General features: G+C 39.2%; 3 protein-coding genes across 4 annotated transcripts in view; 2 read left to right on the top strand and 1 right to left on the bottom strand.

Moving 5' to 3' along the window:
* The first annotated feature begins 50 nt into the window (after window positions 1–50).
* Window positions 51–11,444, top strand: LOC139946844 (translation initiation factor IF-2, mitochondrial-like). The gene is made up of 15 exons (XM_071944584.1): window positions 51–138; window positions 1,381–1,817; window positions 2,230–2,289; window positions 2,855–2,963; window positions 3,299–3,459; window positions 3,992–4,168; window positions 4,629–4,678; window positions 4,859–4,948; window positions 5,579–5,703; window positions 6,158–6,362; window positions 6,792–7,032; window positions 7,569–7,709; window positions 8,397–8,561; window positions 9,160–9,300; window positions 9,739–11,444. The coding sequence occupies exons 2-15, from the start codon at window positions 1,388–1,390 to the stop codon at window positions 9,906–9,908; spliced, it is 2,265 nt and encodes a 754-aa protein (XP_071800685.1). The 5' UTR covers window positions 51–138; window positions 1,381–1,387; the 3' UTR covers window positions 9,909–11,444.
* Window positions 11,445–11,544: 100 nt separating this feature from the next.
* Window positions 11,545–14,014, bottom strand: LOC139939585 (ubiquitin-ribosomal protein eS31 fusion protein). Its single transcript, XM_071935598.1, has 4 exons — window positions 13,960–14,014; window positions 13,788–13,854; window positions 12,756–13,028; window positions 11,545–12,233 (listed from the first exon to the last, which is right to left on the bottom strand). Exons 2-4 carry the CDS (start codon window positions 13,833–13,835, stop codon window positions 12,084–12,086), a joined length of 471 nt encoding a protein of 156 aa, XP_071791699.1. The 5' UTR covers window positions 13,836–13,854; window positions 13,960–14,014; the 3' UTR covers window positions 11,545–12,083.
* Window positions 14,015–14,084: 70 nt separating this feature from the next.
* Window positions 14,085–22,174, top strand: part of LOC139946836 (tetratricopeptide repeat protein 7B-like) — a 32,038-nt gene continuing 23,948 nt past the window's right edge. For both annotated transcript variants that reach the window (XM_071944570.1, XM_071944561.1), the window contains exons 1-3: window positions 14,085–14,263; window positions 15,988–16,136; window positions 20,748–20,916. In XM_071944570.1, coding sequence (XP_071800671.1) covers window positions 14,140–14,263; window positions 15,988–16,136; window positions 20,748–20,916 — 442 coding nt within the window. In that variant the 5' untranslated portion in view covers window positions 14,085–14,139. The remainder of the gene's footprint in view (window positions 14,264–15,987; window positions 16,137–20,747; window positions 20,917–22,174) is intronic.

Raw genomic sequence — 22,174 nt, 5'->3', positions numbered from 1 at the left:
ATAAGTATTCAATGTGAGGACGAGCTTGTCAAGTTTGAGGGCGAGGTTAGTCTCGTCTCCCAAGATGGCGGCCTCCATGGACCACACTCAGACTACATTTCAAAAGATCGTTCTTTGTAAAAAGGTTTGATTTTAAGGGTGAGTAATGATTAGAAGCCAAAATTATAATGCTAGCAAAGCACCAGCAGGCTTATGTGAAAAACAAATTGTGGAAAAACGACATTTGAACACGAAATGCAACCGGACATGAACCAACCTGGGACCTGGCAACCAATCTAGTATTAAAAATTTTAATTAATAAATTGTTCCAATCTACACTCAAAAAAGTGAACTGCTAACAAAATTGTGGGTGCGTTCGTTTAGCTTCCCTGGGTCTACCCCGCGGTGCTCACTCGGGTGAGCCCCTGACCTGACAAGAGCTAAACGAACGACTACTCACCGCTCTCGTAGTGACGTCGTTTACCTGGGGCCAGCCCCCAAAGTGACCCACTCAACAAGCAGGGCACTGGGGGCTGACATGGGTGAGCCCCTGGAATGACGTCAAAAGCTATGCGAACGCACCGGAGGGAAATGCTAAACGAACGCACCCTGTGTAGCTTGCAATGCGCTGCTGCTGTCGATTGAATAGCCCCATAAATTGGCCCGTATCCTTGATGAAGAACAAAATTGGACCAATCATTGGGGTTAACTGTTGACTGTGTGTTGTGAGAGCAGAGGCAGTTTGAATCCTAATTTTATATTATAGAAATATAGGAATAATATTATAATAAGTATACCGATTCAATTATTATTATTTTATTTTTATAAACATTAGTTTTGCATCAGGAATATTTTAATAAACATGGAATAAACATACACCTTTTTCTTTTTCGAATTGTAAAACAATGCTCTTTTTAGTCTTGTATTGTATGGGGATTTCTTTCATGATTATTTAATATTAATTCTTTTGCACTTTTTATTTTGATTGATATGATAAGGATAAATTAACAGTGCTTTTCTAATTTTATTTAACAACATTTAAAAACAATTTGTTTGAAATGAACAGCATTTCAGACACAAGTGTGTAACTGTATGTTTAAAACATCTACTATTAAATAATTCAACCATTCAAAGTGCCTGTCATTTCATCTCTTATTCTCTGAGTCTGAGTCAATTGTGTTACATCTTGCAATTCTTTCTGTAAAGAGCTTCCAATTTGATGATTTCTGTGGTATAAATTATCAATTTTCCTCTAAGAAAAAAGTTCCTTAACTTTGAAAACTTGTGTAAACTTATTCATCCCTCTTCATGTATTTCAAGATCCACGCAGCACAGTAGCTTGTAAGCTTTTAAAAACCTAACCTTTCTCATAACTATTTTCTCACTTCTTTCCTCTTGCAGGGTCAAAATGGATTTTACAATGCAGAGACGTCTGTTGCTTCTAGTTAGACAAATTGCCATATGTGAATGGCGATCAAGATTATCACACTCAGTTCCTTCACAGCCTCTGATTTCCACACTACATCTAAAATGTCCCAACATCTCGCAGCATTCATGGAAGCCGATGCCGTACTTGCCAACACTCAACCGACTGCATCTGCAGAAAGGCCCCAATGTTAAAGCCCTGTCTACTTATTCAAGCATAAACTGGACTCAGTCTAGCTCTAACTGGAATCAACCGATTCGGTACTATGCCAAAGGAACGTCACAGACGAAGTTACAGCTCCGAAACGAAAGATTGGCTGAGCAGAGAAAGCGAAGGAAAGAGAGAAAAATTGTTGAAATCAAGGAGAAGATGTCCATTCTTGAACTAGCTGTCGCAATGGATACTGATATAGGTGAGATGGGAGTAAACCCAACAAAACAGAGCCAATCGTCTTCCTATCCTTGGCCCTAGCACCAACGCAATTCTATTTTTGTGCCCAGTTTGATTTTCCCCCAAAACGTTTGATGTTTTTCAACAAATTCCACTAGTACGGCTATTTACAAGCACAGTAGCATTCGATTGGTGAGTTTCATGATCAACAATGAGACAGATAGAAAACTTAATGAACACAAAGGAAGGATTGCATTGGTGCTGGAGCCAAGAAAACAAAGTGGATATGCCCTATTTTATAGGGATAAGTGAGGGTTGGATTTATGTTGAGAACTACTGAAAGCACACACAATTTCCCAATCTTAAAGCCTGTTATCAATCATCCTTAAAAAAAGATTGTTGGCTGAAAAACTTTGTTTTTGTTTTCCAAACAGATAATGTTTATGAGTGTCTACTATTAAAAACAAGCATTGATGATCTGGTCCCAACAAAAGGTAATATTTCATTTAGGCTGTCTCCGAATTTGCGTTTATGACAATGGCTACAGCTAGATTGAATAAACTTAAAATTTGTAATCTTCGGACTTGAAAGGAAATGAAAAAAATATAGCTGCCAGCTCGGAAATGGCTTTAATCTTAACTGGCCTTTTTTCTTAGTTCTCCACTTGCAAGTTCCATGATCTTGTTCCTTGCATCCAATAAGCATCCCCATTAATATATTGATTCTCGTTATACTGAAGAAGATCAACCTGTCTTCTTTATTTCCATCCTCACTTAGTGTAATGTTTATTAAACAAGAGTAAGAACTTTGGCTGGACCATGACAATGTTTTTCTTGCTATATTTGAAAGATTCACTAAATTGTATTTTCTTTGAATGAATTTTTTTTCCCCTTAAAACAGCCATATAACTTTGCAGCTGATGCAAAGTTTTCTTCAACAGTGCCATATAAAGCTGGGGGATTTTTTTTTTTACAAAGTTATTTGTGGCTGTACCAAGTGAAATTGCACCACCATTATATTATCGTTGATTGTCATTCTCTCTCGATATTGTTTTGATAGTTTTAAATCTGGAGACAATTAAAGTGATATTGAAACTACTAGATATGAGTTATCGCTTCGCATCTCTACATAAGAATAGCACCAAAGAGAGCAAGGATGCATTCAGGAGGTAAGCAAAGTGTTGACAAAAACTTTAAGAAAAAAATTAACATCACTTTGAGGTTTTAAAGGAGGTGACAGTTTATTTCTATACTATTTTCTGAATGGACCCTGTAGAAATTATTTTTTTGAAATCATCCTGGGTGTTTTGGCTTTTGCACTAGTCATCAGTCACATTGTATCATTGTCAGTCTACAGACATTGTAAAACTGCAGGCCTAGAACTGTCTTGAGTGGGCACAGCAACTTCTCTCTGTCAAGAGGCACTTTTTTTAAGGAAAATGTAAATTTGTATTGGAACTAAACAATTATGAAATATGAAATTTTTGAATTTTTCTTTATATAGATTGCCTGCAGACCCCTCCCAGTTGAAGCCACGCCCTCCTGTTGTCACAGTCATGGGTCATGTAGATCATGGAAAGACGACACTGTTAGATTCGCTGCGCAAGACGTCGGTGGCTGCCGGGGAGGCTGGCGGAATTACTCAACATATTGGAGCTTTCCTGGGTCAGTCTGAAGATGGAGTTAGCAGAGTTGCCAACTCTCCCTAATTCTACAGAATGGTCCCCGAAAATAATGTTGTGATGAACAATTTAAAAAAAAAAAACTGATAAAAGGAACTTTGTCCCTATTGTGTTGAATGTTATCTTCCGTGTAAAATATCTCCCTGATGGCAAGATGCCAATGTTGGCAGCTTTGAGTTAGGTGTGAAATGTTTGCAGACATTTTTTGTTTCGACTGGGCCATAAGTACTGAGTAACAAATAACCAATTCTGATTACTAAATAAGATTTAGGGTTTGCATTTGCAATAAGACTCTTTCCTTGCCCCAAAATTTGAATCTGAAAAGCGTTACTGTCAGTAACATTTCTCAGATTGTGTATCAGCGATATCTCAAAAACCAAACCACCTTTTGAAATGAAATTGTCACATAGTTTTATTGTATACATCTACATAAAACAAAGGTATACATTGCCTTTGACTTGTTAAATAATCTTCAATAATTGTCGAAATTGTTTCAATTAACTTCCCTACCATAGTCCCTCTTCCAAGCGGTCAACAGATCACCTTTTTGGACACTCCTGGTCATGCAGCCTTCTCCTCGATGCGAGAGAGGGGAGCTAACGTGACTGATATCGTCGTCTTGGTAGTAGCTGCTGATGATGGAGTCATGGAACAGACCAAGGAATCTATTAGATACGCTCAGAATGCTGGAGGTAGGAGTCTGGTTGTGTTTCAAGAAGTTTAATTTGTTTGCATAAATTCTTTTACATAAATACTGAGGTGTGTTTTCACAGTTGTAACAGTAACTGTTTCGGGACTTTGACCGCAATAAGAACACACCTGAGTGACAAATAACTATTACTCAAATGATTGAACCAATTAATCAGTTTGGTTAACATGTGAAACTTCAATTATGATAAAATTAGGTTTTTGGTATCTTTACAGTTTCATTTCTGGAGGTAGGACTCCATTTCTGAGGTTGAAATTTTTGTGTAAACCTCTTTGTTGTTTGTCTCATTATCTGAGACTTCAGTAAGTGAGTCTGACACTTTGTTTCTTTACAGTTTCTGTGTGAGAAGTGGGAGATATATATTGTTTTAATACCTCCTGGATGACACATGTGTTTTTAAGTTCTTAAAAACCTTGGTAAAAGAGAATTTTGTATCTTTGCAGTTCCAATAATTGTGGCAATCAACAAGTGTGACAAACCAGATGCCGATTCAGTAAGTCAAAAACTCTCTTTTCATTCCATCAAGATGTTTAACACCTTGAATTTGATATGGTTTTATGGGAAACCTGCGTACAATGAAAGTTCACACTTGATTTAACTGCACATTGATTTATTGATAGATTGTTTGATGTGTTAACGATTTACATTATTTAATATGTGTTTGTACTATCAGGATTTCACAAAGAGGGATTTGTTGGGCAACAACATTCAGCTGGAAGAATTCGGTGGGGATGTGCAATCTGTGGAAGTATCGGCTCTGAAGGTAAATCAATCTTGCAGACTCCTAAGTGGAAAGATTTTCTGTAAACCCATCGGTTTGAAAATGGTGATCAGTATTGCAAAGTGGATTCTTTCCCTGCCTTTCATCTCTGTTTACCCCAGTTTAAATCCTAGCTGAAACCAGAGCCTTGCATGTCGATTAGGTTTTCAGACCCTACCTGATGACATGGGCTTTCCTCCGTGTGATGTGGTGGAAAACAACTCTGATTGGCTACCAAATGTGACTGCTCTGCGCGCAAGCTTGTTAACCCTAAATTACATACAGATAGACATTTCCAAAGATCTAAGAAGAATGAGAGGGGAATCAGCTACTCTTTGACTTGATGCCTCTTTTGCGGGGTACCATACTTGAGTGCATGAGTAGAATAAATAGGCCACAGGCCTAATTAAAGTATACCATATACACAGGCACATTCAAATTACCCAATACATGTGCCAGGACTTATGAGCAGGCAGTGCGTACTGGAACTCGATCACCCCTAGTAACAAGGTTGCAGTGCTAAATACTTCGAGGATCCCATGGTTTCATTACCAGACAGATGTACTGAATAAAAGCTAACAAAACTTAAAAGTGTAAAGTAAACATCCTGTTTGTATGAATTGTTTTATTCAGGGAACCAATTTGGATGCTTTGAGTGAAAGCATTGTTGCCTTAGCAGAGGTGCTGGAGGTTGGTGGTGATCCAGACGGACTTGTTGAAGCAACGGTGGTGGAATCACGGGTTGACAAAGGAAAAGGGTAGGTAGTATGTCCTTCTAATGCCCCCCCTTGTTGCAAGGTATTAAAGCTATATACAAGTACCGTAGTTATATGTCTTGATCTGTTATGAAGTTGTAGACACATTAAGTCAGTTATAACCATTTTAAGGGTCTTTCAGAATAACCAAGCTTTATTTGATGTTTTGATGGATGGGTCACCCAAATATTAAAATCAAAAAATTAAAATTTTAAGGGGACAAAATAAAAATGCCCAATCTTTCAGTTAGTTCTGTTGTTATTGGTCAACCTTGTTTCGAGAATTTCCTCTCCTGCTTTAGCTCAAAGTTGCATGTTGGAAGCCAGGAAAAACTATTGACAAGTACTGAGCTAGGAGACCATTGATCTAGAATTTGTGCCGCATTTGAGACATTACCTTGTACTCAGTTCTCAATGGCTCATTTTATTTATCCTCCACGAATGTTTTCTTCTTTTAGTCCAATAGCTACAGCAATCATCCAGCGAGGCACACTGAAGAGGGGCAATATCCTCGTGAGTGGGACCGCCCAGTGCAAGGTGCGGGCCATGTTCAATGAGTTAGGGCAGCAGGTGCAGAGTGCAGGGCCAGGTATTCCGGTAGAGCTGATTGGATGGAGGAAGCTGCCCAGTGCAGGGGATGTCATATTGCAAGTGGAATCGGAGGTAAGTGACCACCATGTTCCAGGCCTGGGGTTACGCAGAGGCCATGGCTGCTGTTTCCCCTATAACTGGCCTTGGTGCCCTCTCAGAGTTTCCCCATAGACTTACATCATCATTATGCTCTGTATCCATCATGGGGGCATAGAGCCGCCCAACCAATGCGATACGATGCAGATTGCTTCAGCTGCCTTGCCCGAGACACTTCCAGACACTTAGGTGTTACAAGGTCGGCCTGTTGGTCACGTTCATGCTAGGCTGGGGATATAGAATATATCCAACAATTCATTTGCACACTTCCTTTGATTTCATTTTTGTACCCTTAACCTACATGAATATCAATATCCTGACCAGTATTATAACATTGTTACTCATTGCATTAACATTCCTTACTTCTTAAGAATACATTCAAAACTACTCCATCTTAACCAACAGAAAAGAGCCAAGGAGGTCATAAGATGGCGGGAGGAGGTGTCGGATTCCAAGAAACTAGACGATGAGGCAGTTATTATCCATGAGAGGGCTGCCGAGCATCACCGAGCTTACAAGGAACGCAAACAAGCCAATAGTCTCTTGAACTGGAGGACCCTTAGGGCTCAAAGGGCGGCCGAGAGATTCGCTCGGCCGAAGGAAAATGTGAAAAGCAGCGACCCGGAATTAAATCTAGTTGTTAAAGGTAAGCAGGGATATGATCTCTCTGTTTTTATTGGAACTTCATGTTTTTTAACCCCTTCCCCCCCCCCCACCCCCAAAAATATTTGTTTAATATTATTTTCTTATTTTTTATCGTTAAGAAAAATTTCATGAAAACATGTAGAAAAACCACATAGAATGCCCCAGATTGCAGAGTCAAGCTTTTAAAACCAAAGATAAAAGGTAACGAAGCAGGCTATGTGCTAGCAAGCTTTCACACTCTTAAGCTTCTTCGCTTTGGGCTCACAGTTCAGGCTTTTTTTCAACAGCTTATCATGTCCCTGGTATTAGTAGAATCAAGCTCGTATGATTTTCAAGGAATGTACCATTAAATATTCCTTCCACCATTCCTTGGTATAGTGGTGTTGTGTATCATTTTTATACACTCTGGTACTTTCATTACTAAATGTACTCGTATTCGCTCAATGCTGTGTCGTTGTCCTATATTATTCTCTCTCAGACTTTCTTTAGGTTGTTCACATTTGATTTATTGAAATGGTTGTTGTTTGGTATAAACAGGTGATGTAGACGGCTCAGTGGAGGCCATCTTGGATGCCCTAGCAACGTATGATTGTCAGCATCAATGTAAGATGGAGGTGCTGAGCTATGGTGTAGGAGTCATCTCGGACAAGGAGGTGGAGCTGGCAGACACATTCTCAGGTAGCCGAACTTCTTCATTTCAAACATTTCAGATCTTGCAAATCTACCATTTTAGGTTATACCATGTACATGAGACTTAAATCATCTGTTTTGAATTGTGGGGGCTCTGAGAAGACCTGGATAAGTTTTGTGACTACGATGCAATCAGTTTACTCGGGTTTACTTGGTCCCCAGTCATTACCACGCACAGGGATGAGACATTTCAGACTCTGAATTCAAACTTTTTAAGTCGGCCTGGTGAAGACAATCAGCCATTATTTTTTTCCACCTATAAAGAAATCCTGCTTTTTGATCTACTTCTTTAGTGCTGAGGACACTGCCCTTAAAAGCTCTGTGAAATCGAAACCCCAGAGGTTTACCACAACGTGCAAATGCCATCATTTCAACAAACCTCTAATGATGGAAGTATAACTAAGACAAGACGATCAGAGCATACCGATCGAAATATTGAGTTTTCAAGCACCGGTTCTTTTCAGAACCATCACTACTCAAAAGAGACCTTTACACCGTAATCACACGATGTTACTGCAAACCTCTCTTAATTAAACAAACCTCCAAATATTTTGATCCTAAATTTCTCACTTTTTTGTCACTAATGACTCTCACCCCTGCACTCGGTGAAGACTGGGTTTCCTCACACTGTTTTTCCAAAAGTAACATTGTTATTATGAACATGTCTCTCGATAGGTATAGTGATTGGTTTTAACGTCACAGCCAGCCCGGAGGCAGAAACACTGGCACAAGAAAGAGGAGTACCCATGAAAATGCACTCAGTGATCTACAAGATGCTGGATGACATCAAAGAGGAACTCAGCGGTAGACTTCCTCCCAAGGAGGAACATGATATCAAAGGTAGTTGTGGAAAAAGCTTTTACACAAGAGGGCAATGATCGTTCGATTAGCTCTAACCCGAATGAGCACCGGGGGGTAAACCCGGGGAAGCTAATCGAACACACCCATTATAACACAAAATGTCAAACGCACCCCATATGGAGCTGAGGTTGGGTGTTGAGGGTTTGGCTAGGACTTTGTCATAGGGATCAGAGTTGTTTCTGTTTTAGCTTTTTCAGTGCCTGCATTTTTGTTTCATCTTAAACAAAAAATGCCAAGATTTTTGAGGTTTTTCAAAATTTTGTATGACCTTTTTCTTTTAGGTCACCAAACAAAACATTGTGCTGATTTGTGTCGCATTAGTACATCACAAATGGTATTTCTTGAGTGATAATAGCCTCTTGTGATAACATATATACCATGGGTTGTACATGTACGATTGATGACATTTTTTTAGTACATAAAACAGATCGTACATATACGATAATGCCACTGAAAGAGTTAAGAGAGCACATTTAAATTGACCATGCAAGTTTTGCCTGAAGTTGATCATTGAGTCACCTTAAGTAGCAAGTTGTTTTCCCCTGTCATAGACCAGTATCCTTATTTTCCGTCTTAGGTGAAGCAACAATTATTCAAGAGTTTGACATCACTGTGGGCAAACGGAAGGTCCCCATCGCAGGCTGCAAGGTTAACAGCGGATCTCTTCACGCTAACAAACTCTTTAAACTCATTCGTAATAATGACACACTTCATGAAGGTAATGGAAAGAATTATTAGTTTTAAAGATTATTTTCTAGTTGTCCATGTGTGATCAGATTAATTTTTGGTTTTACCTGTATGTGTGTTGTCACTGTATACTCGGTACTTACCCAAACTCTGTGACAAAAATCACAGGCATTATACTCAGGTGGGATTCAAACTCACAACCTTTGCAATTCTAGAGCAGTGTCTTACCAACTAGACCAGATTGCTCTAAATTGCAAAGGTTGTGGGTAATGGAACAAATTACCTCTTCAGATTGGCCAAGCTGACTCTCGTCAGATTTTCAAGGGACTTTAAAAGACTAATTTATTTTAAAACTTATTTTCGTAACTATTGCTTTATATAATATTTCATTGTTTTGTGTTGCGCATAGAGGCTCCTTCATTTAACGCCAAAGAAATTTCTTGTATTATTTTATATTATTATTATTCAGGTCCTCTCGCTTCACTCAAACACCTGAAAGAGGACGTGACTACCGTCAACAAAGGCATGGAATGTGGAATGAGGTTCCAGGAGCATCTGGAGTACAGACCCGGAGATACAATAGAATGCTATGAGATCAAACACGTACCCCAGACTATTGACTGGCAATTGGGATTCTAAAGACCAGGGCCTAATTTCATTGCAATTTTGCAACCTGAAATCGTATTGAATATGACGTCACCTTTCAAATATCTGCCCTACAATATGGCGTCTGTGCGTGTGTGTGCGTGCGTGCATGTGCCTAAGAAATCAAATCGGGAATGCTGCGTGCTGCGTTGATGTACACGTTTGGACGCGCATTTGGTTTGCCCTACAAGATGGCGACTTTCGTAGCAAAAAAAGGGTTATTCAATACGGTCTATAGGTTACCAGCCAAACACCAATGCCGTATGTACCGACTTGTGTTTCCTGCTAATTTTTGCTCAGAAGAAAAAAATTGTTAAGCCCATAGCAATAATATTTTTCTGCATGTAAAGCTCGATGAAATTGGGCCCAAATTAATTTATAGCTACATCCAGTTCTTTACCTTTTATGCCAGGAATTTGTTGGTGCCGTTTTTAAATATGACATTGTTGTTAATTTGTATTGATTTATGCAGCGAGTAAGGTACACAGGGGGGGGGGAAGGTTGTGAAAGTTTGTCTTCCATAACCAGCAGTGGGTGTGGGGAATTCCCCTCGTTACTTTTTTTTCCCCATAAATTTGCCCCCCCCCATTCCCACCTTATTTTTGGATGCTCATAATCGAGTTTAACCCCAAACCATTGCACCCAGCTACCCAGCTCAAGAATCTATAGTCGGCCATTGTGGTAGGTCTATGCTTTTTAAGCAGTACAAAAATACATTGAAAATAAATGTGGAAGGAAGTAATACAATCTTAGGAGGGTTATGCTGCATTATGGTTTCTATTTGGAGGTTACTTGTGACCGAAGGTTTATTTTACTGGCTCTAATTGAGGTTTTGCAAATTTTTAAAGATAATTATTTATAATGTTGTTAAATAGGTCAAGATGTCTTTTCCATTCTGTATTGTTTTTATCAAATGAAATAAAGCATTGAAATATGGATATGAATTTGAAAATCTTCCCAATAATTTTATGTTTGGCTCATGAACATCTTTAAGGAATAAGGAATTGTCTCAAAGTTTGTTTTCACATTTTCAAACATTGTGTGGTTACCTTGATGTCGACAGGACATCGTTTCAACAAAATCACAAACTAACAAGGCACAGTGTTCCACTATGCACAAGACTTGATCAGTCTGAAAACTTTATGGCAAAAAGAAATTTGTCGATTAGTTACATGCCAAACCAAAATTAGTTTGGCTTTGCAATACTTGGTCAAAGAGAATCAAACAAAACATTGAGATACATGGGTCGTTAATGAATAGGGTCAAGCAGTTATAAGCTTTCACCCCTGCTGTCTTCAAGTACAAATCCATCAAATCACAGCCCAAGATTTACTTTTGATTCGATACTGAACAGCCAATGAAACCAATCATGCTTGGGCCATATCCACATTAATGTATGCAGCTGTTGCTAAGGTTGTTGCTATGGGCATCCTCCACTTTAAAGGCAGTGGAACAACCAGAAATGTTCATTTGGTGGCGAGGGAGGGGCGCAGACATAATCGTGGGGGGGGGCCTGTTTAAAGTATCAAAAAAAGCATTTGGGCACTTCGTTGGGAGGGGGGCCAAGAGACGCGACTGGAAGGGTTCCGAGGGGGGGGGGGCGGGCTGCACAGCCAAATCAGACACAGTCTTGAGACTTGCACCTTTGAGTATTTAATCCAGTGTTAGCCAGAAGGGTGTCTGGGTTTCTTTTGGACAACCAGGTTAAAATTTTAACACCCTTTTTACTTGTCATTTAATGTATTATAAGTGAACAATTTGAACACCAAGTTTTTAAAATTTCCATCAAATTTGGATACTCTTTCACAAAATCCTGGCTAAAACCTTGATTCAATCCCCGGCAAACTTGAGGACCCTATCAGAATACTTAAAAACCACAACAAAAGACAGAATGACAATTTTGTGTTTATAATTTTACATGACAAGCTTTTGTCAGCTTTATTGTGAAACGTTAAACCCCCATGATCGACACACCTGCTTCAGTTTTGAAAATCAATTATTACATTGTCAAACATTTCTTCGTTCACAATAAAATAAAATAAACTGCCACCAGTGTTAAGGGGGTTTTCAAGTTTATTAGGTGAATGGAGTCTAATTTGGATTCCCACTTATGATCAGGCCTGTTAGAGACATGTTACTATCTGGTCGGATGGTTGTTTAAATTGTTTTCTACTTCTCCTCTGGCTTGTTGAAGACGTACGTGAGGCAGCATTTGCCACAGTATTGTCTGTCAAAGTGAGAGGCCATGAAGACTCCAGCACCGCACTCCTCGCTGGGGCATTCTCGGCGCAGACGGGTGATTTTGCCGTTGGCATCAACCTGTGGGATAGATTAATGAGGGGGTAAATGATTGGGTATATTTTGCATTAAGATCGATCACTAATGACAACTATGCAGGAGAGCATGTTCACAGGTTTAGTCTAATAGAACTTGTCCATGCTATAGATAGTGTATGAGGGTCTAATTGGACCTCAGTAGAAACGTGGAATGTACCACTGCATACAAATCAAAGTCATGATTCTTGAGGACAAGTTTGCTGGAAGCTCCATATGTGTTGCAGATTTTGCTTCAAAAGAAAGTAATGTGTGCACACAAGATTGTAACAGTTCACACTTAAACCCCTTCAGTCCCAAATTCTTCTGTGATTGTATACAGGTGCCAAAGTGAAGGATTTAGAAGGACTGAGGGGCTGTTTGTTCCGCTATCGTCTCCACCTTAGTTGATAGTGGAATAAACCTCCATAGTTTACAGGAGAAGCTGGCTGCATCTTCAAAAGCTTGTGTAGATATTCATTTCCCAACTCAAAGGTGACAAGGACACGATCCTGCACCTTCAACTTACCTTGTAATATTTGAGTACAGCGAGCTTGACCTTCTTCTTCTTGTGCTTGATCTTTTTGGGTGTGGTGTACGTCTTCTTCTTGCGCTTCTTGGCTCCACCCCTCAGTCTCAGCACCAAGTGGAGTGTGGACTCCTTCTGGATGTTGTAGTCGGAGAGAGTGCGGCCATCCTCAAGTTGCTTGCCGGCAAAGATGAGACGCTGCTGGTCTGGGGGGATGCCCTCCTTGTCTTGGATCTTGGCTTTCACATTTTCGATAGTGTCGCTGGGCTCAACCTGGTGTGGGGAAAAAAGCCAGGGAAGTGGGATTAGAAAAATGCAACCAAGGTGAAAATATTTTTGCATTTAATACAGGGGTACTGTAACAAGGTAATTTAAAGACTTTGGGGCATAATGTGTATTCATTTTACAAATGGTTTGATTAAAATGCACACATCTTGCTAGACTATGCTAATAAAGGAATATTTTAATAAGGTAATTAAAGTTGTACATCAGTTAGAAACATCAAATTTTCAATAAAAATCCCTTAAAAAGTGCTGGCCGAGGGAAGCAAACTCTTTTTAAAAATTCAGCTTAGCTCAACACTCAAGAAAATCTGGGAAAATTGGTTGTATCCTGCCACCACTGTTTCATTTGCTTTGAAATAAAATAGTATCTAATTATGATTCTCAATTGAGATATTCCTTTCGGTAGAAAAAGTGAAAAAGTGGAAGCAGGATACCGAAAGTTTTCCAAAAAACTGGTTTGTGACAAAAAACTTTTTTTATAAATTTGTTCACAAAATTAGACACAGAGATTTATCCTTCCAATGATAATGATTTACACCTCAAAATGATCATGATGATTCTTAAACTTGTTTATATATGCATACACATTCTACTTCAACATTCTTTTACAAAACCGCCCTGGCCCTGGCCCTATATTAACGCAGAGTACATAAAGTCACTTGGTCAGTGAAAAGGAACAGTGCAGACTGATGCAGTGTGGACATTACATTACAAAATACACGCGAAACCCGTACAGAAAATGACTTGCCTCAAGGGTGATGGTTTTACCCGTCAATGTCTTCACAAAGATCTGCATGATTGCAGTGAATTGCCACCTGCAGTAAAGGGGATACAAGAGATAATAATTAGATGAAAAATACCCTTAAAAGTCTCCATTTTAATGTGCCAAATCGACATTTTATAGGAGCGAGATTACTTGCCTTTCCGCGGAATATGGCGGCGGTCGAGAAAGAAAGATTGGACCACGTGTTACGTATGAGGGCGCTACATCAAAATCGTGGACTGGCAGCAAATTTCCCCATGAGGGCGCCCGTCGTCAAAAATACAGAAGTCAATTTTTGGTCAAAATCTTTGAGATTTAGCGCAGATTCTGCGCTGAAATGGCTGTTTCTAAGAAAGCTGCAGCGCGACTTGAAGCAGATATTGAGAAGTACAGAGTAGAGTGTAACTGGGAGAAAGTCACTGAGCTTATTACAAACTCCAAAACCAAGATTCCCGCACTGGGTTAGTAATTTTCCATTCCATTTCCAATGAATTCCATTTCCAGTTTCTTCAACAAAATCCATCCAGTTGTAATAAATATGCCGAAATATGTCAGCGTTCCAATCTTAATCTTTCTATTCTTAAAGTCGTATCGATTTTTGTGTCATTCTAGCAGACCGTGTTCAATTGTAATTCGTTGCTAGTGGCTGGCTTGTGCAGGTTTAAAAGGAAATCAATGTTATTATATTATATTATTAAAATTAAATTAAACATTTTGTTTTTAATTTTATAATTAAAATTATTAATTTTTAAGGCAACGGACACTATGGTGACACTATTGGTAATTACTCAAAATAATTATTGGCATTAAACCTTACTTGGTAACGAGTAATGGGGAGAGGTTGATAGTATACAAATATTGACTGATTCGAGTGCTATGGACATGGTTAAAACTATGACTCCCGAGGTGATCCCCGGAGCGTTCTATTTTCCCGAGGCGAAGCCGAGGGAAAATAGAACGCTCCGGGGATCCGACCGAGGGAGTCATAGTTTTTAACCATTGCACGAGTAAAAGCAGTCACTATTTGTTTTATAACACCCCAAACATTTCTAAATACTGTACTATTATTATTACGTTACATACCTGAACGCTACAATCCACGGACGACGCGAATACAGATTGCAAACACTTTTACATACTGTGTTGCATGTAGTGTCGTGCAATCCAAAATGGTTACAGACTATTAATTTATCATACTCGTACACGCAACGGACGTCTAAGTACTACACGCCGTGTGCTAGTCTGTCGGACTAGCGCACGGCGCCGTGTGCTAGTCTTCGGACTAGCGCATGGCAAACCGACGCACTATCACACGGCCGTCGTCTAGCAAAACTAAGACATGTCATGTGACGCGCTCTAAACCAATGAGCAGGCAGAATACTTGCAAGGGGTGTTATAATATAAAACATTGTGAGAAACAGCTCCCTCTGAAGTGACGTAGTTTTTCAAGAAGTAATTTTCCACGAATTTTGATTTTGAGACTAGACCTCAGAATTAGATTTTGAGGTCCCGAAATCAAGCATCTGAAAGCACACAACTTTGTGTGACAAGGGCCATGGGTGTTTTTTCTTTCATTTCTATTTTGCAACTTCGACGAACAATTGAGTTCAAATTTTGTGCATAGCCTATGTTGAGATATATGTGAGAATACTGGTCTTCGAAATTTACCATTAGTGTCCAGTGTCTTTAAGCAGTGGATATTTTACCGGTGCGGCTGAAAATCATCAGAAATGCAGTTCCGTCGGCATGTCATAGCGCCTTCTTTGACATACACTGCATACGTCCTACCATGGCTAATGCTGTGGTAGCCTAGTGTCCAGGCGATAATCAAAACCCTCCATCCTCCTGACGGACGCAGACATGGAGGGTTAAGCGACAACTATTGGTGCAATTTCAACAATTTTTGCCAGCCCTAGACTAGTCACCAGATTTTCCCAATTGTTACCACTTTCACAAAATCACATCTTCTAAGAACAGGGATTTGATATTCAATGTGCAATGAATCAATTTATAACACTCAAATCATCTCTGAGAAAACAAAAACTTACTTTTGGCTGTTACTTTTGGTCTATTTGAAGCATATAATAAATGAATGGGAGACATTCAGCCTTGCCATAGCAGCAATTTAATATATCAGTCAAACACTGTTTAAGATGATAAATGAAATGTCTTACTTTTTTCACAGAAACTCTGACACATTTATCCCTCGGAGAAAGTGAGTTAGAGCTGTACTTATTACAGAATCCACCCACCTCAACCAATTTCAAAGAAGCTAAGAAGGAGCTAGCCAACGCTAAGCATCATCTACAAGTAGCATCAAAGGCAGGCAGCAAGGTCAGATTCCTTAAACCTTTAGTCAAATCCTGGGCCCAATTTTATAGAGCTACTTAAGCAGAAAATATTCTGCTAAGCAGTACACCAGTCAAAGATGTGAAGTTGTATTTTGGCTAATAACCTTATTCTGGTAACATCATTTTGTTGCGTTTAGATACTTGTTAGGGCTTTTTATGCAGTTCTGCAAAGTTGGGCCTAGTCTTGGCCCAAGACAATGGTGCTTGATTCTGGATAGTGTACTACGCGCGGTTGAATCGCCAAAGCGCGCCCGCCACGGTATGATTTAGTTACTTGGACGGCTCGAAATCTAGACTACACTCTGCAAGCTACCATCGTCTTGGCAATCCTGCAGCACTGCGTGCACTGTGGGCGTTGCCGTATTATGTTAATAAGGCCGTTGTCGAGGTTGTGTAATGCATATTCAACATGTGAACAACATGGCAGCAAATGAAGTCGGGCCACGGTCGGACGTACGGGACGAACGAGTGATACTATAGTATGGTTTGCCTAGCCATACTAAACGAACGCAATGCAGGGATTTAAATTCTAAATCCCCTTTTCCCAGAAAACCAATTAATAATTATTGTCGTTATTCTGAAGAATAGCTGACTACAGAATGTCTGAGAGAAAACTGACTAAGGAGGAATTAAGTAACAAAATGCTTCGTTACGTGTCGTGTTTGTTTTATGGTTTTATACTTGCCGAATGATTTGTCGTGGGCAGATCACATGAACCACAGACAGACGAACTACCCTCAGTGCATATATTATACCATGGAGGTACCTCCATGATTATACTCACATGGAGGTAGAAACCTCCATGATACTACCGTATATAGTAGTTTTACTACAGCAAACACTATTCACTGTACATGTACAATTTATTGTCGTTCTGAGGCATCGACTCATATGACTTTGCACATGTATTAAACTTTAGGGCTACTAATTGTGTCACAATCACATGAATACCTAATAGTCAGTATGTTATAATTAACAATGATGTATTGTGTCTAAAAACAATTGATACAGTTTAATTCAAATTATTTCTAAATAAAGGCCAACACAAATTACTTGTTCATAAAATTGATTTCTTTATTTTATTGCCAAACACAAATTCTTCACAGAACAGTGGCTATTAAAATGATCAGGTTTGTAAACAGGCTATAACAACGATACCCCACAATTAAAGCCTGAGCGACTAGTGAAATTTGCTTCTCAACTATTCGTGCCTCAAATAGTCGCAACTTCAACACCCTAGTCATTTTTCATGCCCCAAAATGCATTGCGACGTATTATTTGCTGCAGGTGCAATACAGTAAAACTCACGCTGAAAGGATTTAAGGATTGTGTCACTTTATGTCTAGGGCTGGGCGACTAGTGCGACACAGTGTTAAACTTGTCGCACAGTCGAGATTATTAAAATCACTAGTCGTGTTGTGACTACTTTTTTTAATTCCTAATTGAATAATCGTGTACTCCAAAAATAGTAACAACTTCCTGTTTGGTGAACTGTCTATTGTATCGCTCACGACTATTCATGGCAACATAATTTACTTACGAAACACAGTCAGTGACACCAGTGACAATCCTTCAATCCTCTAAGCACGAAATTTACCATATTGTCCCTGCGGCAAACAAGTCGTGACTAGTGTCGTAGTCATGACTTTTTGAGGTGTGACTAGTCGAGTAGTAACTTACACAAGTGGCCCAGGCTTACTGATGTCTGGTTGTGTTTCATAGGTAAATTATGTTGTCATGAAAAGTCTTGACTGTGAGCGACACAATTTTTTCAGCAAGCAGGAATATTCGCAACTATTTTAGTTGTTGTGGTGGCTTGATTTACGAAGTAGGTGAATAATGGCAGTCGCAACTCGACTAAGCAATAACTAGTTGCGATTTCGACATCAATCGTAGTGCGTACCACTAATCGCCTATCACAGGCTTTCCCACAGCAGCATTTAAAGTGCACAGGTATCACAGCAGTTATACACAATACTGTTTGTACTATGTACTTGTGTGAGCGGCTGAGCCTACGACCACTGTTCTACATTGTGGGGTGCAATGCAGTTTTCATCTGATTCTCTGTGTCTTAGATAGTTTATGGCAGTTGAAAGACCATGTTGCTCATCTCGCCCAACTCTTCCACTTAGTTGTACATTATCATCTTGGTGTTCAAAATAATGACAAACATCAACCCCAGTCCAAAAGCATCGGTTGCTAAGAGTATGCACACAGTTCCCACAGTGTTGAAAAAGCTATGTAAACTCATCTTGAAAGTCAATCTCTGTATTGGTATGGTATGATACATGTCGACAATAAATTGTGATACAGTGGTGGAACTTTGCAGCAAAATGTAGAGTACAGTTCTTCACATACGTCTTTCTTGATTGACAGTTAATATGATGTTCCATCTTTTCCTTTTCTCTTGAGACTTCCTCTGCAAAACAGCAAAATATCTCTTCCACAATTATATACGCTTGAATCTTGATTCTGTCACAGATTTGTCTCTCTTGAATCAAGAACTCCATTCCTTAATTGCAGAGCAGTCGACTACCCATTCATCTGACAAGACGAGGCCTAAAAAGTATCAGTACTCAAAGGTGGGCATGCAGCAGTTCTCTAAAAGCCTTTCCTGGAAATGTGCCCTATCAGAAGAATGAAACAAATACAAATCATAGAATAAGTTCAGTGATTATATTGGGTCTTATTGTGCTAAACTTTTTCTGCATAAAGCTTAATGTAAAATGTATATCTGTTTTGATTATTAATATTACGATCATCAATCAACCCAACTATAGTAATTGCAAACAAGTGTTAATTGCTTGTGCACAGAAGAAAAATGTAAGTTAAAAAAAAAATGTCAGCCAATGAGCCATTTTCAAATCGAGGGATATGAATCTGTGTGCATTGAAGTGTTGGTGACTCAAGTCAGACAAATCCAATCTCACATAAAGCTGGGTTATGTTCGTTCCAAACCGAAACAAAACCAAGGAGTAGGCTCATACTTCCTTCGAATGTGAATGCAAAGTGGATTTTGGTGAGGCAATACTTTTACGAGCTGCCCTTCCAAACATGACAAACAATGACTACTTACAATGTATGACTTTACGTTTTCTAATTCTATACAGATTCCATCAATATAAACAAGATTCTCTCCACTCACCACTTTGTGACACTGACAGTTACATAATGACTTGGGATCCATCCATGACTTGCTCAGTTGCAAACGTTGGTCGTATGTGGTATCATGCTCTAGTTCCCTATAGTTTATTCACACCCGGACATCCTACCTCCATAGTCCAACTGCTGCCTGCATGCAGCAGACGAAGCACGCGAGAACTGACGGAGTTTATCGCAAAACCAGACCGTCCACAGAGAGGGCACTAGCTGGTATATTTTGACATAGTCGTTCATTAATTGCCATCTAGATAGCAGATCAATATAGCTTCGGCTCACTTGTTCATCTTTAACATTCATAATCGTGAATATTTCCTATTTTCTTACGTTTTTTCCTCCACGACAAACACGGAGCTGCCAATGCCGTGTAATCATAACATGAATGACCCCGGGGTCAACTAAACATTATGTTAATTTATTACAACGATCGCACGCTGATTGGTTCTACAGAAAGCTGTAGAAGAAAACAATGAAAAAGTTAACACAGCGCTGCAGGATTGCCAAGACGATGGTAGCTTGCAGAGTGTAGTCTAGATTTCGAGCCGTCCACGTAACTAAATCATACCGTGGCGGGCGCGCTTTGGCGATTCAACCGTGCGTAGTACACTATCCAGAATCAAGCACCATCGTCTTGGGCCAAGACTAAGTTGGGCCCAATTCCTCACCCAATTTCTCCACATTTTTCTGTGGAGTTCTTTAATAGTATAGAGTAGTGTTTAGCAACTGTTGTAACACAAACAGAGTACACTAATCTACAAAAATAAACTGGCTCAATATGCAAATCATTGTGTTGGAGCAACAAGGTTGTAACTTAGTTTGAACTTTGTAGCAGTGACTAAAACGAATGTGACTGCAACAAGGCTGATGAAAATACTCTAACAATTATTTGCTGTTTTCTCAACAAGTAGACACAGTATTAAAAGCAATGGACACTATTGGTAATTACTCAAAATAATTATCAGCATAAAACCTCAGTTGGTAACGAGTAATGGGGAGAGGTTGATAGTATAAAACATTGTGAGAAATGGCTCCCTCTGAAGTGACGTAGTTTTCGAGAAAGAAGTAATTTCCCTCGGATTTGATTTCGAGACCTCAAGTTTAGAAATTGAGGTCTCGAAATCAAGCATCTGAAAGCACACAACTTCGTGTGACAAGGGTGTTTTTTAAATTTCATTCATATCTCGCAACTTCGACAACCAATTGAGCTCAATTTTTCACAGGTTTGTTATTTTATGTATATGTTGAGAATGAGATACACCAAGTGAGAAGACTGGTCTTTGACAATTACCAATAGTGTCCACTGTCTTTAAACTTAAAATTTCACGTGTGACTTTTATGGTATCTTTCTTGATATTTTTTTGCCTGTAAGTCAGCATTACATGGATGAATGACCCTACCTTTCATGAAGTAAACATTAACATATTTTTACCTGCAGCATGTACTGCGTCTGGATGCTCACTTGCTCCTGGCAAAGTTACAATATGCTTTGGGTGAATATGAAGACGTCTTGAAGCAGTTTGAGAAAATCCAGCTGGAGCAGACGACAAAGTCAGCCATGTCTTGTACAAGACTCAAGCTAGTGGCCGAGGCGTTTGCCATTAAGGGTAATTTGAATGTTTCACTTTGAAAGTTGATTTGACTAGAGCTGGGCAGAAAATATTATTGGAAGGTTCAAAGTAATTTTTTTTGTTTAACTCTTCAAATGTTGATTTATTTTGTCTGATAAATTTTTTTCAATTTACAATGAGATGAATCTTCCCTTAGTGCTAGTGTAAATTAAATCAGTTAAAATGATATGTTGGGGTTTTTCTCCTCTCATATTTTAATTCTGGGCCCAATTTCATAGAGCTGCTTAAGCAAAAAAGATTGCTTAAGCACGAAAAATAGCTTGCTTATTTTACACATGTTACTGGCCAAAATGTCATACCATATACATTGCTTGTGACTGGTATGTAGCTGTTGTTTACTTGGCGTAAGAATTGAGTGGAGTCTTGGCCGATAATCTGTTTTGTAAGCAAGTTTTTTTATTTAGCTTAAGCAATAATGCTTAAGCAGCTCTATGAAATTGGGCCCTGGTCTTGTACACAAATTATGGTCCAGAAAACATTTTAGCTACAAAAAACTGGAGTTTGGCATAATCAATAACCCACCACCCAAAACCTTCAAAATCCAACTGCATGTTTTGTTTGATTCTCTTTGATTTGTTATACTTCACATGGGATCAGGCATACCGCCACAGTCAAAGTCCAACAGCTGGGGCGGATTGCAATAAAACGGTCTTAGTCAGCCGTCTAAGACCAGTCAGTTATAGCCGGCTATCTGCCTTAGACGGTCTTAGCTTAGTCAGTCATTAAGCCTGTTGCAATAAGCCGGTCTTAGATAAGTCGGTGAAAAGTAATGAAATACGAACAAATGTCCCATAATACTTAGCACTCTGCAGGCACTGGTGGTACGGCATTGTTCTTATTGCTTTGGTTTAAATCATCGAATATCAAATCTGTGAGTTGTATCATTTACTTTGGGGAACATACATTGACGATACAATCACCTTGATCATATCATCATAATGCCTCCCATGGGTGTAATCTATTTCTAAAATATAATCCTAGAGCTCTTTGTATCAAATCATCTACAACCAACAAATGCAGCGCCATCTTAAAAAACAAAAAACAAAGACCGATTATAGCCAGCTCAGAGCAGGCTTAAGATTTAAGACTGGCTATAATTATAGACCGCGCTATTGCAATCGGTCTATAACTAAAGACTGTCTAAGCGCGTCTCAAGTTAGCCGGCTATATCGCATAGACTGGTTTAAGACCGCTTGGTGCAATCCGCCCCTGGACTTAAGAGTTTCCTATAGGT

Source organism: Asterias amurensis, chromosome 1 (genome assembly GCF_032118995.1).
Source record: "Asterias amurensis chromosome 1, ASM3211899v1".
Lineage (NCBI taxonomy): Eukaryota > Metazoa > Echinodermata > Asteroidea > Forcipulatida > Asteriidae > Asterias > Asterias amurensis.
This window is presented reverse-complemented; position numbering and strand designations above follow the sequence as displayed.

Coding starts and splice junctions, on each gene's coding strand:
- LOC139946844 (XM_071944584.1), top strand. CDS start 1,388: ATGGATTTTACAATGCAGAGACGTCTGTTGCTTCTAGTTAGACAAATT. Junction 1,818..2,229: donor CGCAATGGATACTGATATAG/GTGAGATGGGAG, acceptor TTTTCCAAACAG/ATAATGTTTATGAGTGTCTA. Junction 4,169..4,628: donor ATACGCTCAGAATGCTGGAG/GTAGGAGTCTGG, acceptor GTATCTTTGCAG/TTCCAATAATTGTGGCAATC.
- LOC139939585 (XM_071935598.1), bottom strand. CDS start 13,835: ATGCAGATCTTTGTGAAGACATTGACGGGTAAAACCATCACCCTTGAG. Junction 13,029..13,787: donor GTAAAACCATCACCCTTGAG/GCAAGTCATTTT, acceptor TCCCCACACCAG/GTTGAGCCCAGCGACACTAT. Junction 12,234..12,755: donor CTGTACTCAAATATTACAAG/GTAAGTTGAAGG, acceptor TCTATCCCACAG/GTTGATGCCAACGGCAAAAT.